Below are 13,594 nucleotides of genomic sequence, written 5' to 3' on the forward strand. Positions count from 1 at the left end.
GTGTTTTTGTGTTTTTTTTATTTTTATATGTGAATAAGGGTTTTAAATAAAAATATTGAAAAATTTTTATATAAAAAAAAGACCAATAAAAAATATTGGACTAGCAATAAAATATTGAATTAACCTTATAAATATTTAAAATAAAAAGGACAAAAACATTTGGAATGGAAATAAAATATTGAATGTATTTTTTATATATATATATATATATAAAACAAAAAAAAGAATTAAAAAATGTTAAAAATCAAATTACTAAAACCTTAATAATGCTTGTGAGCATTAAATCCAGTCTGCCGTTCTAAAAACAAATGGTCAAAATGTTCAGACGTAAAGAATGATTCAACTTTATTGTACATGAGTAGTCATACAAAGACCCAACATTACCGAACATCTACAATCCAGAAACACGAGCGTGTGTTTGATCTGAACAGTCATGCACCAGTGCTGAGGTTCATCCTGTGAATAAATACTGTGTTCACCCTCCAGTTAAAGTACGTGCTGAACGTATAACGAAACATTGGCACAGAAGAGAAGATACTGGACCACATTCCCAGACCGGTTTCCTCTGGTCTACAATCACGCTGCAGTGATTTATAATTGATCTGACATCATTTCATATAACGATCTAAAATACACAATTAAGAGTCCGAACATGTAATTAATTACTGCTTCTTGCTTTCGTGTGTTGCATAAACAACAAAATTTGCTTTATTTATATAATAAGAGTTAAAGGAATAGGTCACCCAAAAATAAGCTGCAGTGAATGGGTGCCGTCACCCATTAAAGTGACTGTTTAAAGTTAAATCGTCTTAATGCTGGATTTGTTTCCGCTTTTGTCTTCTCCAGATGTTAACTGATGAACTGGACTGCTGTGGATGTTTTTACCAGCTGTTTGGACACTCATTCTGACGGCACCCATTCACTTGCATGCATTTCAAAATAAAACGTTTATTAAAACACGATTTAAATTTATTTTATATTGAAGGAATAGTTCACCCAAAAAATGAGCATTATGGCTTCTCTGCAGTGAATGGGTGCCGTCAGCCATCAAAGTGACTGTTTAAAGTTAAATCGTCTTAATGCTGGAGTTGTTTCCGCTTTTGTCTTCTCCAGATGTTCACTGATGAACTGGACTGCTGTGGATGTTTTTATCAGCGGTTTAGACTCTCATTCTGACGGCACCCATTCACTTGCATGCATTTCAAAATAAAATGTTTATTAAAACACGATTTAAATTTATATTGAAGGAATAGTTCACCCAAAAATGAGCATTATGGCTTCTCTGCAGTGAATGGGTGCCGTCAGCCATCAAAGTGACTGTTTAACGTTAAATCGTCTTAATGCTGGATTTGTTTCAGCTTTTGTCTTCTCCAGATGTTCACTGATGAACTGGAGTGCTGTGGATGTTTTTATCAGCTGTTTAGACTCTCATTCTGACGGCACCCATTCACTCGCATTCACAGCAAGTGACGAAATGCTACATTTCTCCAAATCTGATGAAGCAACAAACTCTCGCTCAGCTATTGTTCATCTGTGGGTGAACTATTCCTTTAAACGTAAAGCTCTTAAACAGTGGGGTGCAGGTTTGGCAAGAGTTTTAATTGCAACCCAGATGCAAAATCAGATACACAAAAATAAAGATACGTTTGCATGTTACACGTCGGTCAGTCGTGGGTGAGTAATTCACTTGCTGTTAACAGTCAGTGTAAATATGAGCCCTCAAAGTCTAATCGCGATCATTACTATCGGTTATTAATGACAGAAACCCCTGAAGTCCGTTCGTCCTGTAACAGTCCGTCTTTACTCTCAGTTCTCTGAATACAGCGTTACGGTCGAGTGCAATATCGAGTGCGGATGGGAACCCCTGCGAGGGTGCCAGCGGAGACTACGTGTAGAAGATGACCTCTGGGATCTGGCCGTCCTCCACAGACGTGCCGTTGTTGTTTCCCGCCGCGTAGCAGAAGGTGAAGCAGGTTTTGGTGCCGGAGCCGGACGACTCGTGCGTGACCTTCCTCATGCCTTTAGTGCCGTAGTGAGAGTCTGGACCCTGAGACAGAAGACAGAGAGAGAGAGAGAGAGGTTATAAAATCTCATCTTTTGATCAAATCTCAAGTCAATATTCAGTGAATCTAAATTAGTTCCCATAGAAATAATGACTAAAGACAGAGCAGCTGTGGACAGAGAGGATGAAAAACGCTCCTGTAATTGATTTGAACCAGATTTCATAAATGTGGTTGGTAAAAATCTGGTTGATGCATTTAATTTTTGCATGTAATGATTGTTTATGCACCGAATGCTATTCTCATGGCAATAAAAACTAAAATAACACACATAAATAAATAGTAAAAAAACAAAAACAAATAACCTTCATACAAAGGAAGGTTTAATCTATATAAGATAGATTATATACACTAGCACATACATACATATTTATATATATATATATATACACACATATATACACACAAAGGTGTCAGTAAAGACATTTATAATGTTATAAAAGATTTCTATTTCAAATAGATGCTTTTGTTTTGAACTTTCTGTTCATCTGTGAATCCTGAAAAATGAAAATGCATCACGGTTTCCACAAAATTATAATTGTTTTCAACATTGATAGCAATCAGAAATGTTTCTTGAGCAGTAAATCATCATATTAGAATGATTTCTGAAGATCATGTGACACTGAAGACTGGAGTAATGATGCTGAAAATACAGCTGTGCATCACAGAAATAAATTACACTTTAACACATATTCACAGAGAAAATTGCTGTTTTAAATTGTAATAATATTTCATTGTTTTTACTGTATTTTTGATCAAATAAATGCAGCATTAATGAGCAGTAGAGACTTTGTAAAAATAATTTTAAAAATCTTAATTATTCCAAACTTTTAAATGGTAACAAAAATCAAAATGAACATTCTAGAAGTCTTTCCGATGAAAGAAATGGACAAACAGGAAATGGACTAATCATGAAGCAGCTTTATATTAACTAGCGATCGAATGGCATCACCTTTAATGTAGCACAGGCCGTGTAGTTGACGTTGGGCAGAACTTCCACCGGTTCCTTGAACATGACTCTGAAGGTGCTGGCGGATCCGTCGCAGCTGAAGCCCGTGTCGTTCTGACCCAGAACTGTGTTACTGTCGGTGTGGAGGATCTGAAAGAGAACAACTCTTTCAAACACTGATCTGTTCATCTGAGCTGACGTTATACTGAAACTACATCACCACCACAAACATGAGGACTGCACTCAAATAATGTGACCCTGCAGCACAAAAGCAGTTTTAAGTCTCTGGGGTATATTTGTAGCAATAGACGACAATGCATTGTATGGGTCAAAATTATATATTTTTATTTTATGCCAAAAATCATTAGGATATTAAGTAAAGATCATGTTCCATGAAGATATTTTTTAAATTTCCTACCGTAAATATATCAAAACTTAATTTCTGATTAGTAATATGCATTGCTAAGAATTCATTTGAACAACTTTAAAGATGATTTTCTCAATATTTAGATTTTTTTGCTCCCTCAGATTCCAGATTTTCAAATAGTTGTATCTCAGACAAATATTGTCCTCCTAACAAACCATACATCAATGGAGAGATTATTCATTCAGCTTCAGATGATGCATAAATCTCAATTTTAAAAAAAATGACACTTATGACTGGTTTTGTGCTCTAGGGTCACAAATAAGCACACTGTAGGATGATGATTTTTTTTTTTAATATTATGTTCAAATCTATCACAGCGTATGAGGAAAGGTCTATATTTTCGGTGTTCTGATTGATGTTTCACTATTAATCAATATCTCCTAAATAGTGGTGTGACAAAAAAATGTCACTAAATGCAAATAAATCATGTAGTAATTAATAAGAGGTCATAAATACTACTTGTACAATAATTTTATTACAGAATTGAAGTTAAATTTGAAATTTGACAATTGAGTGCTTGAAATTTCTCACATAACTATATACAAACAAGTTATTTTAGTATATATTTTAGTATATAATACATATTTATAATATATATTTTAGTGTGTATATATATATATATATATACATATATATATATATATATATATATATATTTATTTATTTTATTTTTTTTCAGTTTTAGGTTTATTCATTTTAGTACATCAAGTTAAACTAAATTAAAATGAGAAATGTTGCCTTTGCAACTAGCTGAAATAAAAAAATTCTAAGTTTTTTATATTTTATTTAATTTAATGTTTATTTCAAAAAACAGGTTTATAAAAGGTAATAATACAAATAATTTTTTTTATGGTTTTAGTTTTAGTTAACTAATAACAACCCTGGCATTTATTGCAGCATGATGAATGTACACAAAAAGTGAGACAGAACTATTAAAAACATATATTCTAGATAAAATAACATCATTAAATACAAAAGAATTTAAAACAAAACCACTAAACTAATAAATAGAAGTACACTGTTTAAGCCTCTACCATTAATGTGCAAAAAGGGTTCAAACTATCTGTAACAATAACTAAAACAGAGACTTAGAAACAGTCCAAAAATATCACGCTTTACTTTAAAACAACCTTGCAATGTTTTAAAGTCCTGTCGTACCTGTATGTTGACCTGATAGTCTGTAGGTCCGTGTATGGATCCATAAAGGCCGAACCCCACGATAAATATCCTGCGATTGACAGAGAACCTGCAGAGAGCAGTGACTGGGTTAGAGGACTTCACACGGTCAGCTGACCAACACGCGGGCGTCTCTCTCTCTCACCGGATGCGGTCGCTGGTCCCGCTGTAACCCCAGCGGCTCTCCACCTGCCCGAAGCGCGTGATGCTGCACTCTTTCCCCCGCAGACAGCAGCGCGGCCGGTCGATGAACTCCACGCGCGGTTTAGGATTCACCGTGAAGTGCAGGAACAGACTCACCACCTGTCTGTCCGTCAGAATGGCCGACTGAGCAGGACCTGAGTGAAACACACACGCTCATAAAGCTACTGCATCATTCTAATGATCAGACTTTAAACCATTTCACACTCGATCTCCATATTCTCACTCTTTCGGACTACACGAGCCATAAAAGCCCGATGGATCAGATATGATACTCAACAAACAAGTATTTTGTTTAAAGGTTCAATAAACTGTTTGATTTTTCTGACTATTGCTTCATATTTTAAGGTTAGCAGGGTTAATGCCACAAGCGCAGCACGTGTAGAGACCTGCGGCGAACTCCTCGATGGTCATGAGCGGGAAGCGGATGAGTTTGAGGGCTTTTCCCAGCACGCGTCTCTTGTTCTCCGGCGTGGGCTGCAGCTGCTGTCGGTGAGCTTCGGCTTCTGCCCAGCGAACCGCCGCTCCGAACAGATGCACCTCGCGCACACCCAGAGTATCTCTCTCCAGCACCGCGAACAGCGTGTCTGACAGAGACGAGAGAGAGACAGAGACAGAGAGAGAGAGAGAGAGAGAGAGAGAGAGAGAGAGAGAGAGAGAGAGAGAGAGAGAGACGTCTGTGAGGATCAAACGAGGGTTTTCATGAGAACAAAAATATACACTAATCTGTAAACTCTGGGGTTGGTAAGTCTCCCGTGCTCACCAGGGCTGCATTTATTTGATCAAAAATACAGTAAAAATAGTGAGATATTATTACAATTTAAACTAGCTCTTTTCTCTGTGAATCTCTGTTAAACTGTAATTTATTTCTGTGATGCGCAGCTGTATTTTCAGCATCATTACTCCAGTCTTCAGTGTCACATGATCTTCAGAAATCATTCTAATATGATGATTTGCTGCTCAAGAAACATTTCTGATTATTATCAATGTTGAAAACCGTTGTGCTGCACAACATTTTTGTGGAAACCGTTAGGGATGTAACAATTCACTCAACTCACGATTCAATTGCTTTTGTTGGTTTTGATTGCTTCTATTGTCCTCATTTGGATAAAAGAGTCCGCTAAATGACAAAATTTAAATATAATGTAAATGTAAATAACAAAACTATATTGAAATTTTAAATCAAGCCCCAAATCAAATAAATAAAATCAGAGGCAACCGCTGCATTTTAATCATGATCCAAATAAAGATGCTGCACACATGCATCATGAGCAGATTTTAATCTAAATTAGATTGTATCATTTCGAAATTTGAAGCAAAAACAGAATGATTTGACTTCAGTTTTGTGAAACTACACATAAAAAATATCTTTATGAAACAGAAACAGCAGACGAGCTGAACGAGACGCAGATTCACTCTCTGCCAGCAGGTGGAGCTTAAAGCGTTTCCTTGGTTACCGCTGTAAACAGAGCACTTATGAACGCCGGGCAGGCGGCGCTTAAAGCGTTTCCTTGGTTACCTCTGTAAACAAAGCACTTATGAACACTGCAGCAGGCGGCACTTAAAGCGTTTCCTTGGTTACCGCTGTAAACAAAGCACTTATGAACGCCGGGCAGGCGGCGCTTAAAGCGTTTCCTTGGTTACCGCTGTAAACGAAGCGCTTATGAACGTTGCAGCAGATGTCGCTTAAAGCGTTTCCTTGGTTACCGCTGTAAACAAAGCGCTTATGAACGCTGCAGCAGGTGGAGCTTAAAGCGTTTCCTCGGTTACCGCTGTAAACAAAGCACCGCTGCACTTATGAACTTTAATATGCATCAACTCCTAGCATTGATTTGTTTAGCATCTCAACTGATTTGAATGGTCACAAATTTGAATCAAGTTTCAACTGGCTCGCGGTTAATCGTTACATCCCTAGAAACTGTGTTACATTTAATTTAATTTATATGCTGATGATACACAGTTGTACCAGCCGTTGAAAGCTGGCGACTCCATTCAACAATTGTTGGAATGTATCTCAGATATTAAGAAAAATTAACAAGAAATAATTGTTTTTGGTCCCCCAAAATTGAGGAGATGTCTCATTAAGGAGCTGGGCAATCATTACAGGTAATTTTAAATTCGTTCTAATTTTGTTTTATTGTCTTTATTTACCTTTCCTTTACTTTGTTCAGCACTTTGGATAGCTTTGCTATGTTTAAATGTGCTATATATATAAAATGTACTTACTAATGCATTGGTTTATTCATCTTTGTTAACATTTTTTTTTTAATGCTAGCTCACACTGCATCAACTAATATTAACAGATACATATTTTTATTTTAATAATGTATGTAAATCACACGTATATAGCTGGCATGATTATGAGATATAACATATTACAGGGACAATTCACCCGAAAATGAAATTTCTTAACCTCAAGTTGTTCTAAACCTGTACGAGTTTCGTTCCTCTGCTGAACACAGATGATGATATTTTGAAGAATGTTAATAAACAAATAGTTTCTGCTCCCCATTGACTTCTATACTATAGAAGTCAATGGCTACCAGCAACTGTGTGGTTATCAAAATATCTTCTGTGTTTGTGTGAATGACTAAATGATAACAGAAATTTAATTTTTAGGTGAACTACTCCTTTAGCACTGATTCAGTGCACTCAGAGTTTGAGCAGCGGGCCTGTAATGCATTTGTTTCCGTGATACAGTACCCAGATCAATATCTGTGAATCCCTCAGCAGCCAGAGCGTCTCCTGTGTTTTTGTCGATGTTCTCCAGGCAGAGGCTTGCCAGCTGCGGCTCATCAAACAGTCTCGCCTTCAAACACACAACACATCAGCCTGTCAGATTCTGTGTAAACATAAGTGATGCACCGATAGGATTTTTTGGGGCCGATACCGATTTTAACAAACACTTACTGGCCGATACCGATATTTGTCACTTCCTCTCTTATTTGAAATGTTGGCATCAAAATAGATAGTATTTTGATCATTTTTGTAAATCAGCAAAGTTTAAAAACACCTGCTTTAAATTATACTAGCAGTTTTATTGCTGCATCATCAAATAATTTCTAACGAACGCGGATTGGATCGATTTAACATTCAGAAGGCCTACATGAATACAACAGAACAAAGATACGTATTAAATAAACAGTGCTTTTAAGGCAGGTTTAACAGTTTAAATAAAGTAAACAGATGTGACCCTGCAGCACAGAAGCAGTCTTTAGTCTCTGGGGTATATTTGTAGCAATAGCCAAAAATACACTGTATGAGTCAAAATTGTAGATTTTTCTTTTATGCCGAAAATCATTAGGATATTAAGTAAAGATCATGTTCCATGAAGATATTTTGTACATTTCCTACTGTAAATATATCAAAACTTAATTTTTGATTAGTAATATGCATAGCTAAGAATTCATCTGAACAACTTTAAAGATGATTTTCTCAATATTTAGATTTTTTTGCTCCCTCAGATTCCAGATTTTCACATATTTGTATCTCAGCCAAATATTACCATACATCAATGGAAAGATTATTTATTCAGCTTTCAGATGATGTATAAATATCAATTTCGAAAAACTGATTGCTCCAGGGACACAAATGTAAAATAACACTTCACTGTATAAATTAAATACATATTAATCAGTCTTTATTGTAACAGACGTTATTATGATTAATCTTCTAATTTGTTTTTATATACATTTTAATATTTTTTTTGTAAGTTTTAATATGTATGAGATCTCCTTTACTAAGGCGGGACTCTTATTTTGATGGGTTTTCTAGTCTACGGAGCTATATGGGTAATGAAAGCATGCAAGTAATTAAAAAACCATCAGATTGTTTTTTCTTATATAACCGATATGCCGGTGGTTGTAAATGGAGGATAAATATCGGCAGCCGATATATCGGTGCATCCCTAGTAAACATTACAGGTATGAATGAGCTCTACCTGTGTGAGCAGCATGAAAGCATTGTCTGCGCGCAGGTTCTTCTTCAGAAACTCCACACAATGGGCCTCCAGAGCAGGAACGGCGTATTTCTTAGCAGTGTAGAGAGTCGTCATCACTGTCTCAGGCCCGATGTGAACCTCGTCAGAGTACAGGAACCTGGAGAAAAGGTTACAGTTTTCTGGAATGTATGTACAGTACATACATGCATACCGAGAAAAACACTCATACTTCAGTAATGCCAGGAATGCAGCAGGTTCCACGTCAGGAAGCTCGATCTCTGTGGATGTGGTGGCCATGCCTCCATTAAACATGGCATCAAATACTGCACTGCCAACGGCCAGAACAAACCTGAAATGGTAATATTAACATTATGAATAAATATCATAATAATTATTGTTATAATAAGTAATACATTTAGAATATTATAATGTATTTAATAAAAATATTATTTTCGTGACGAATAAGCACATACCCACCAATATCAACATATTTTTACAGCATGGCAGTTATGTGTGTTATAGCTTATTCTGATTTCACTTAAAAATAATATAAATACCAGTTTCAAGATGTTAACTCACAATTGCAAGAAATAAAATGGAATTGTGAGAAGAAAAAAAAAATCAATCACAATTACATTTATATTTTTTATGCCGTGGCAGAAACAAACTAAAAATAAATTCTGAGGTAATATCTTGCTATTATGTTTTTATTTTGAACTTCAAAGCAATAATAAAAAAAAAAAAACCATCTCGAGATTCAAGTCATTATATTGCGAGATTAAACTCGTTAAATTTCGAGAAAAAAAAAGTCGAAATACAATCTTGAGAATAAACTCATTAAATTTCGAGAATAAAGTCGTTGTGTTTCGAGAAAAAACTCGTCAAATTTCGAGAAAAAAAGTCGAAATACAATCTTGAGAATAAACTCATTAAATTTCGAGAATAAAGTCGTTGTGTTTCGAGAAAAAAACTCGTTTAAATTTCGAGAAAAAAAGTCGAAATACAATCTTGAGGAATAAACTCATTTAATTTCGAGAATGAAGTCGTTGTGTTTCGAGAAAAAAAGTCGAAATGAAATGTAGAGAATAACGCATTCGATCAGTGTTCATTGCATAGCCTATATCTTTCTGTAACAAAGAAATACTATCAACTTTAGCTAATTATGACACAATAATAATTAGCACACGAACTTTAAAGTGAATTTGCAAGCGGCTAGGTCTTTTTAGAAGAAAAAATCAGTCCAATTTGCGCGATGTAGGCTACTCGCTTTTGTCCAACATGAAATGACAACCAGAGGACAAATGCAAGGTTATCGCTGGCTTCACCCAAATGCACTCTGGCACTTGGACAGCTGTGATAAATTAAAACCGTACGGCATTGCCATTAAAGGCGTGTAATGTAATGAGTTTATTCTCAAGATTGTATTTCGACTTTTTTTCTCGAAATTTAACAATTTTTTTTCTCGAAACACGACTTTATTCTCGATATTTAATGAGTTTATTCTCAAGATTGTATTTCGACTTTTTTTTCTCGAAATTTAACGAGTTTAATCTCGAAACACAACGACTTTATTCTCGATATTTAATGAGTTTATTCTCAAGATTGTCTTTCGACTTTTTTTTTTTTCGAAATTTAATGAGTTTAATCTCGCAATATAATGACTTTAATCTCGAGATGGTTTTATTTTTTTATTATTGCTTTGCCCTAATCCTCTTCCGTACTATTCACTTTTTTTCTCAATTGCTAAAAAATTCTAATATATACAAAAAAAAAAAAAAAATCATAATTACTTTTATTTTTTATTCCACGGCAGATCGCAATTAAAAAAAATCTGATTTCTGAGATAAATCTGAGATCAATCCCATGGAAATTTAAAACAAGTTAATGAAAAATACACTTAAGAATTTTCACAATGCAAAAATATTTTAATGCTCGGTTTTTAATCATAAAAACGTTTGTCTCGTGACCAGCTGTTAACCAGACGCGCGCGCCACAATTGACTGCGCATGCGTGCCGCGAATTAAGAGCTTCGTCTGAGGGCAAGATTTTTAACGAATAATGTCTTTAATTTCAGTCTGTTTCTTACACTAAGTTATGGTATAACTTCGGAAGACTTGTTAAAATAGCTCACGAGATATATGGAATTTTCAAATTTACTGTCATTGTGTCATTAGTGTGTTTAGTGAACCACCTGTGCGCAGGTATCCGCTGGACTCCCATTCCTTTACCCACTAGAAAGTGAACATCACTTAGTACTTCATTATTGAACAAAAACGCAAATCTCTCTTTCACGGTGCTTTTCGTCGCCTGCCAGTTATAAACAGGCTCCCGGTACACGAGCACGGCGGCTGCGGCCGGGGCGGCGGACAGAGACGAGTGTGTCGCCGGCGTCATCGCAGCGTTAGACGGGTTTCCTGTCATGTTCGAGGCGGTCGGAGCCATCGCCCCGCCCAGCGGTCCCACCGCCGCCGCGGCAGCCGGGAGAGCGTTCATCAGGTTCGGCGGAGGTCCTGAGGCAACACCGGGGCTTTCCAAGCTCGCAGGCCCCGATTGAGGATTTGAGCGTCTCGTTACGCTCTGAGAGCCCCCGCCGCCTCCAACCGATCCTCCGTGACTCGCGGCCAGGGCGTAAGGGCTGTTGCTCGGTTGGCTGTTACCCAAAGGTCCGGGTCCGGAGAAATTTAAACACGGAACCCGACCGCTATTGTCTCCAGTAGCCATCTTGGACTGAGGCGCGCACCCGCTGAATGAGTAAACAAATCTCGAGCCCTGTCAGTATCCCGTAATCACGCGCACGCGCACAACATCCGGTCCCACGCGCACGTGTGGAGTTGTATATATTCCTTAATTATCAATATTTTTAAAACTACTTAAAATTGTTATTCTAAATAATTTTTCTTAAAACTTTTCTATTATTTTTTTCTCTATTAAATCTGATACCAGTGAAACAGACTAGAAATTGTCCATAAAATGAAAGTCCTTCAAAATAAATAAATTATTCAGTGATCAAAAGGAAACTGATTTGTCAATACATTGGTTTAATGCAGTTTATGGCAAATTCCAATTGCCTGGAATTATTTTCTTTAAAAATGGCTTTCTGAAACGCAGATTAAACACTCCTGGACTTTTAAAATAAACTAGATTAATTTAAAACTGATCTGAATTATCATGACAGAGGCTGCCTATGAAGCAAGAAAAGCTTAAAACTGTATGGAACTGAGAAGCAAATCTAAGGAAAACAAAGTCAGCAGAAAAAAGACTGCAATCAAACATAAAAAATAATGAATAAAAACATTACTATTGACTGAACAAGAGGAAACTTTTTTTTTTTTTAAGCAAGTAAAATAAATTGCATACAGTAGGTGTGGAATAAAATAAAAGGAATGCCTGGAAATCTGTTCGGAATGAATTCTTGCATGAATTCAGGTGTTTTCATTTTGGCAACATTTTTATTATTATTGTTTATTAGGTTATTCATAAAGCAGCTGTTGAGAGAGAGAGTCAGAATTATTGGCACCCTAAGTAGGGTACATATGATAAAAGATGATTGTGAAAATAAATCTGTATTTTTTATCCTTTTGATATTTAAAAAAATGTAAAAAGTAAAAAAAAAAAATGATTATAACATTATAATTATGTCTTCTTTGATCATATTTACCATTTTTGATATATTGAGATTAAATCTGAAGTTAAACCTGCCTCCTGGTGGGTTTACTGTAAGCCTCAATTTAGTCCTGAAGTAGCTCTAGTCTTCCTTCAGGAAACCAGCCTGTTAGATTCTGGACTAGACTAAGTCTAAGACTATTTCAAACCATCACAGAGAAAGCAGATTCGTGTTACTCTGGTTTAAAGAGCTATTTCAGTTTAGGACTAGGCTAAATCTCTGTCCAGGAAACCATCCTAGAAGCTCAAGAATAAATGATCTGTTATCTCTATATACACCTGATATTGTTTACCTGGTTATTGTGTCCATGTAAGCATGCAAAGGACAAAAGTCAAAGGGTATTGAGCCTAACACCGAGACTAATAATACTTGAAGGGTCATGACGCCCCCCTCTGGACGAGCGGGGAAGTGCCGCGATGACGTCACACGTCCAAACGCTGCAGCATCTGCGTAAAAAAAGCCTCGTCATGAAACTGTTTCCACTATAACGATGACGACGAGACACTGGAGGTGCAGTTAGAATAGGAATGAACCCAAACTGTTTCTCTTACATTATATATTTATGTTTATGCATTTAGCATTTTATACAGAATGAAAGAGAAAACTCTGTAGTTGTTGAAAAACGTATGAAGGCTTTGTAATAAAAATGTGTCTACCCAAAAGTAAATACAGTTATATATATATATATATATATAGAGAGAGACAGTTATATATATATATATAGAGAGAGAGAGAGAGAGAGAGAGTATTTATTTATTTATTTTTTTACAAAATATTGTTGTATTTTTTTATATAGAGAGATGTTTACATCTTTACTGACAATAACTGGCACTGTGGCACATTTTAAATGAAAAAATATTTCTACACCATTTATTTCAGTGTATAATTCAAACAAGAATGATATATCAGAATTTAAAAACTTAATATTATCATTTCTCTATTAACTAAAGACAAAACGACTTGAAATTATTATTGCAATGTCTATAAAATAGAAGTCCTTAAAGTTTAAAATGTATAAATTATTCAGTGATCAAAAATAAATTCATTTGTGAATACCCCAGTATTCAGTAACAATATCTGTTAGCCTAGAATTATTAATATTATTGTAATTTTTTTTTTAAAGACATGTCAGTGATATTTCAATATTTATTATTTACACACGTTTTGTATATTCTCA

The 13,594-nt window shown here is 35.6% G+C and overlaps 1 protein-coding gene across 1 annotated transcript; it reads right to left on the reverse strand.

Annotated features, from left to right (window-relative positions):
- Positions 1-1,578: 1,578 nt before the first annotated feature.
- LOC109105652 (BTB/POZ domain-containing protein 2) lies at positions 1,579-11,520 on the reverse strand. Its single transcript, XM_042713411.1, has 9 exons — positions 10,945-11,520; positions 8,983-9,102; positions 8,754-8,910; positions 7,517-7,622; positions 5,203-5,400; positions 4,758-4,950; positions 4,595-4,682; positions 3,013-3,159; positions 1,579-2,047 (listed from the first exon to the last, which is right to left on the reverse strand). Exons 1-9 carry the CDS (start codon positions 11,472-11,474, stop codon positions 1,886-1,888), a joined length of 1,701 nt encoding a protein of 566 aa, XP_042569345.1. The 5' UTR covers positions 11,475-11,520; the 3' UTR covers positions 1,579-1,885.
- Positions 11,521-13,594: the final 2,074 nt, after the last annotated feature.

The sequence above is a fragment of the Cyprinus carpio genome, chromosome A2 (genome assembly GCF_018340385.1).
Source record: "Cyprinus carpio isolate SPL01 chromosome A2, ASM1834038v1, whole genome shotgun sequence".
Lineage (NCBI taxonomy): Eukaryota > Metazoa > Chordata > Actinopteri > Cypriniformes > Cyprinidae > Cyprinus > Cyprinus carpio.

Excerpts from the sequence above, each read along its gene's own strand:
- LOC109105652 (XM_042713411.1), bottom strand. The coding sequence starts at position 11,474 with ATGGCTACTGGAGACAATAGCGGTCGGGTTCCGTGTTTAAATTTCTCC. Across the intron at positions 7,623-8,753 it reads CTTTCATGCTGCTCACACAG|GCGAGACTGTTTGATGAGCC; the intron begins GTAGAGCTCATT and ends GTGTGTTTGAAG. Across the intron at positions 4,951-5,202 it reads CATCGAGGAGTTCGCCGCAG|GTCCTGCTCAGTCGGCCATT; the intron begins GTCTCTACACGT and ends TGTTTCACTCAG.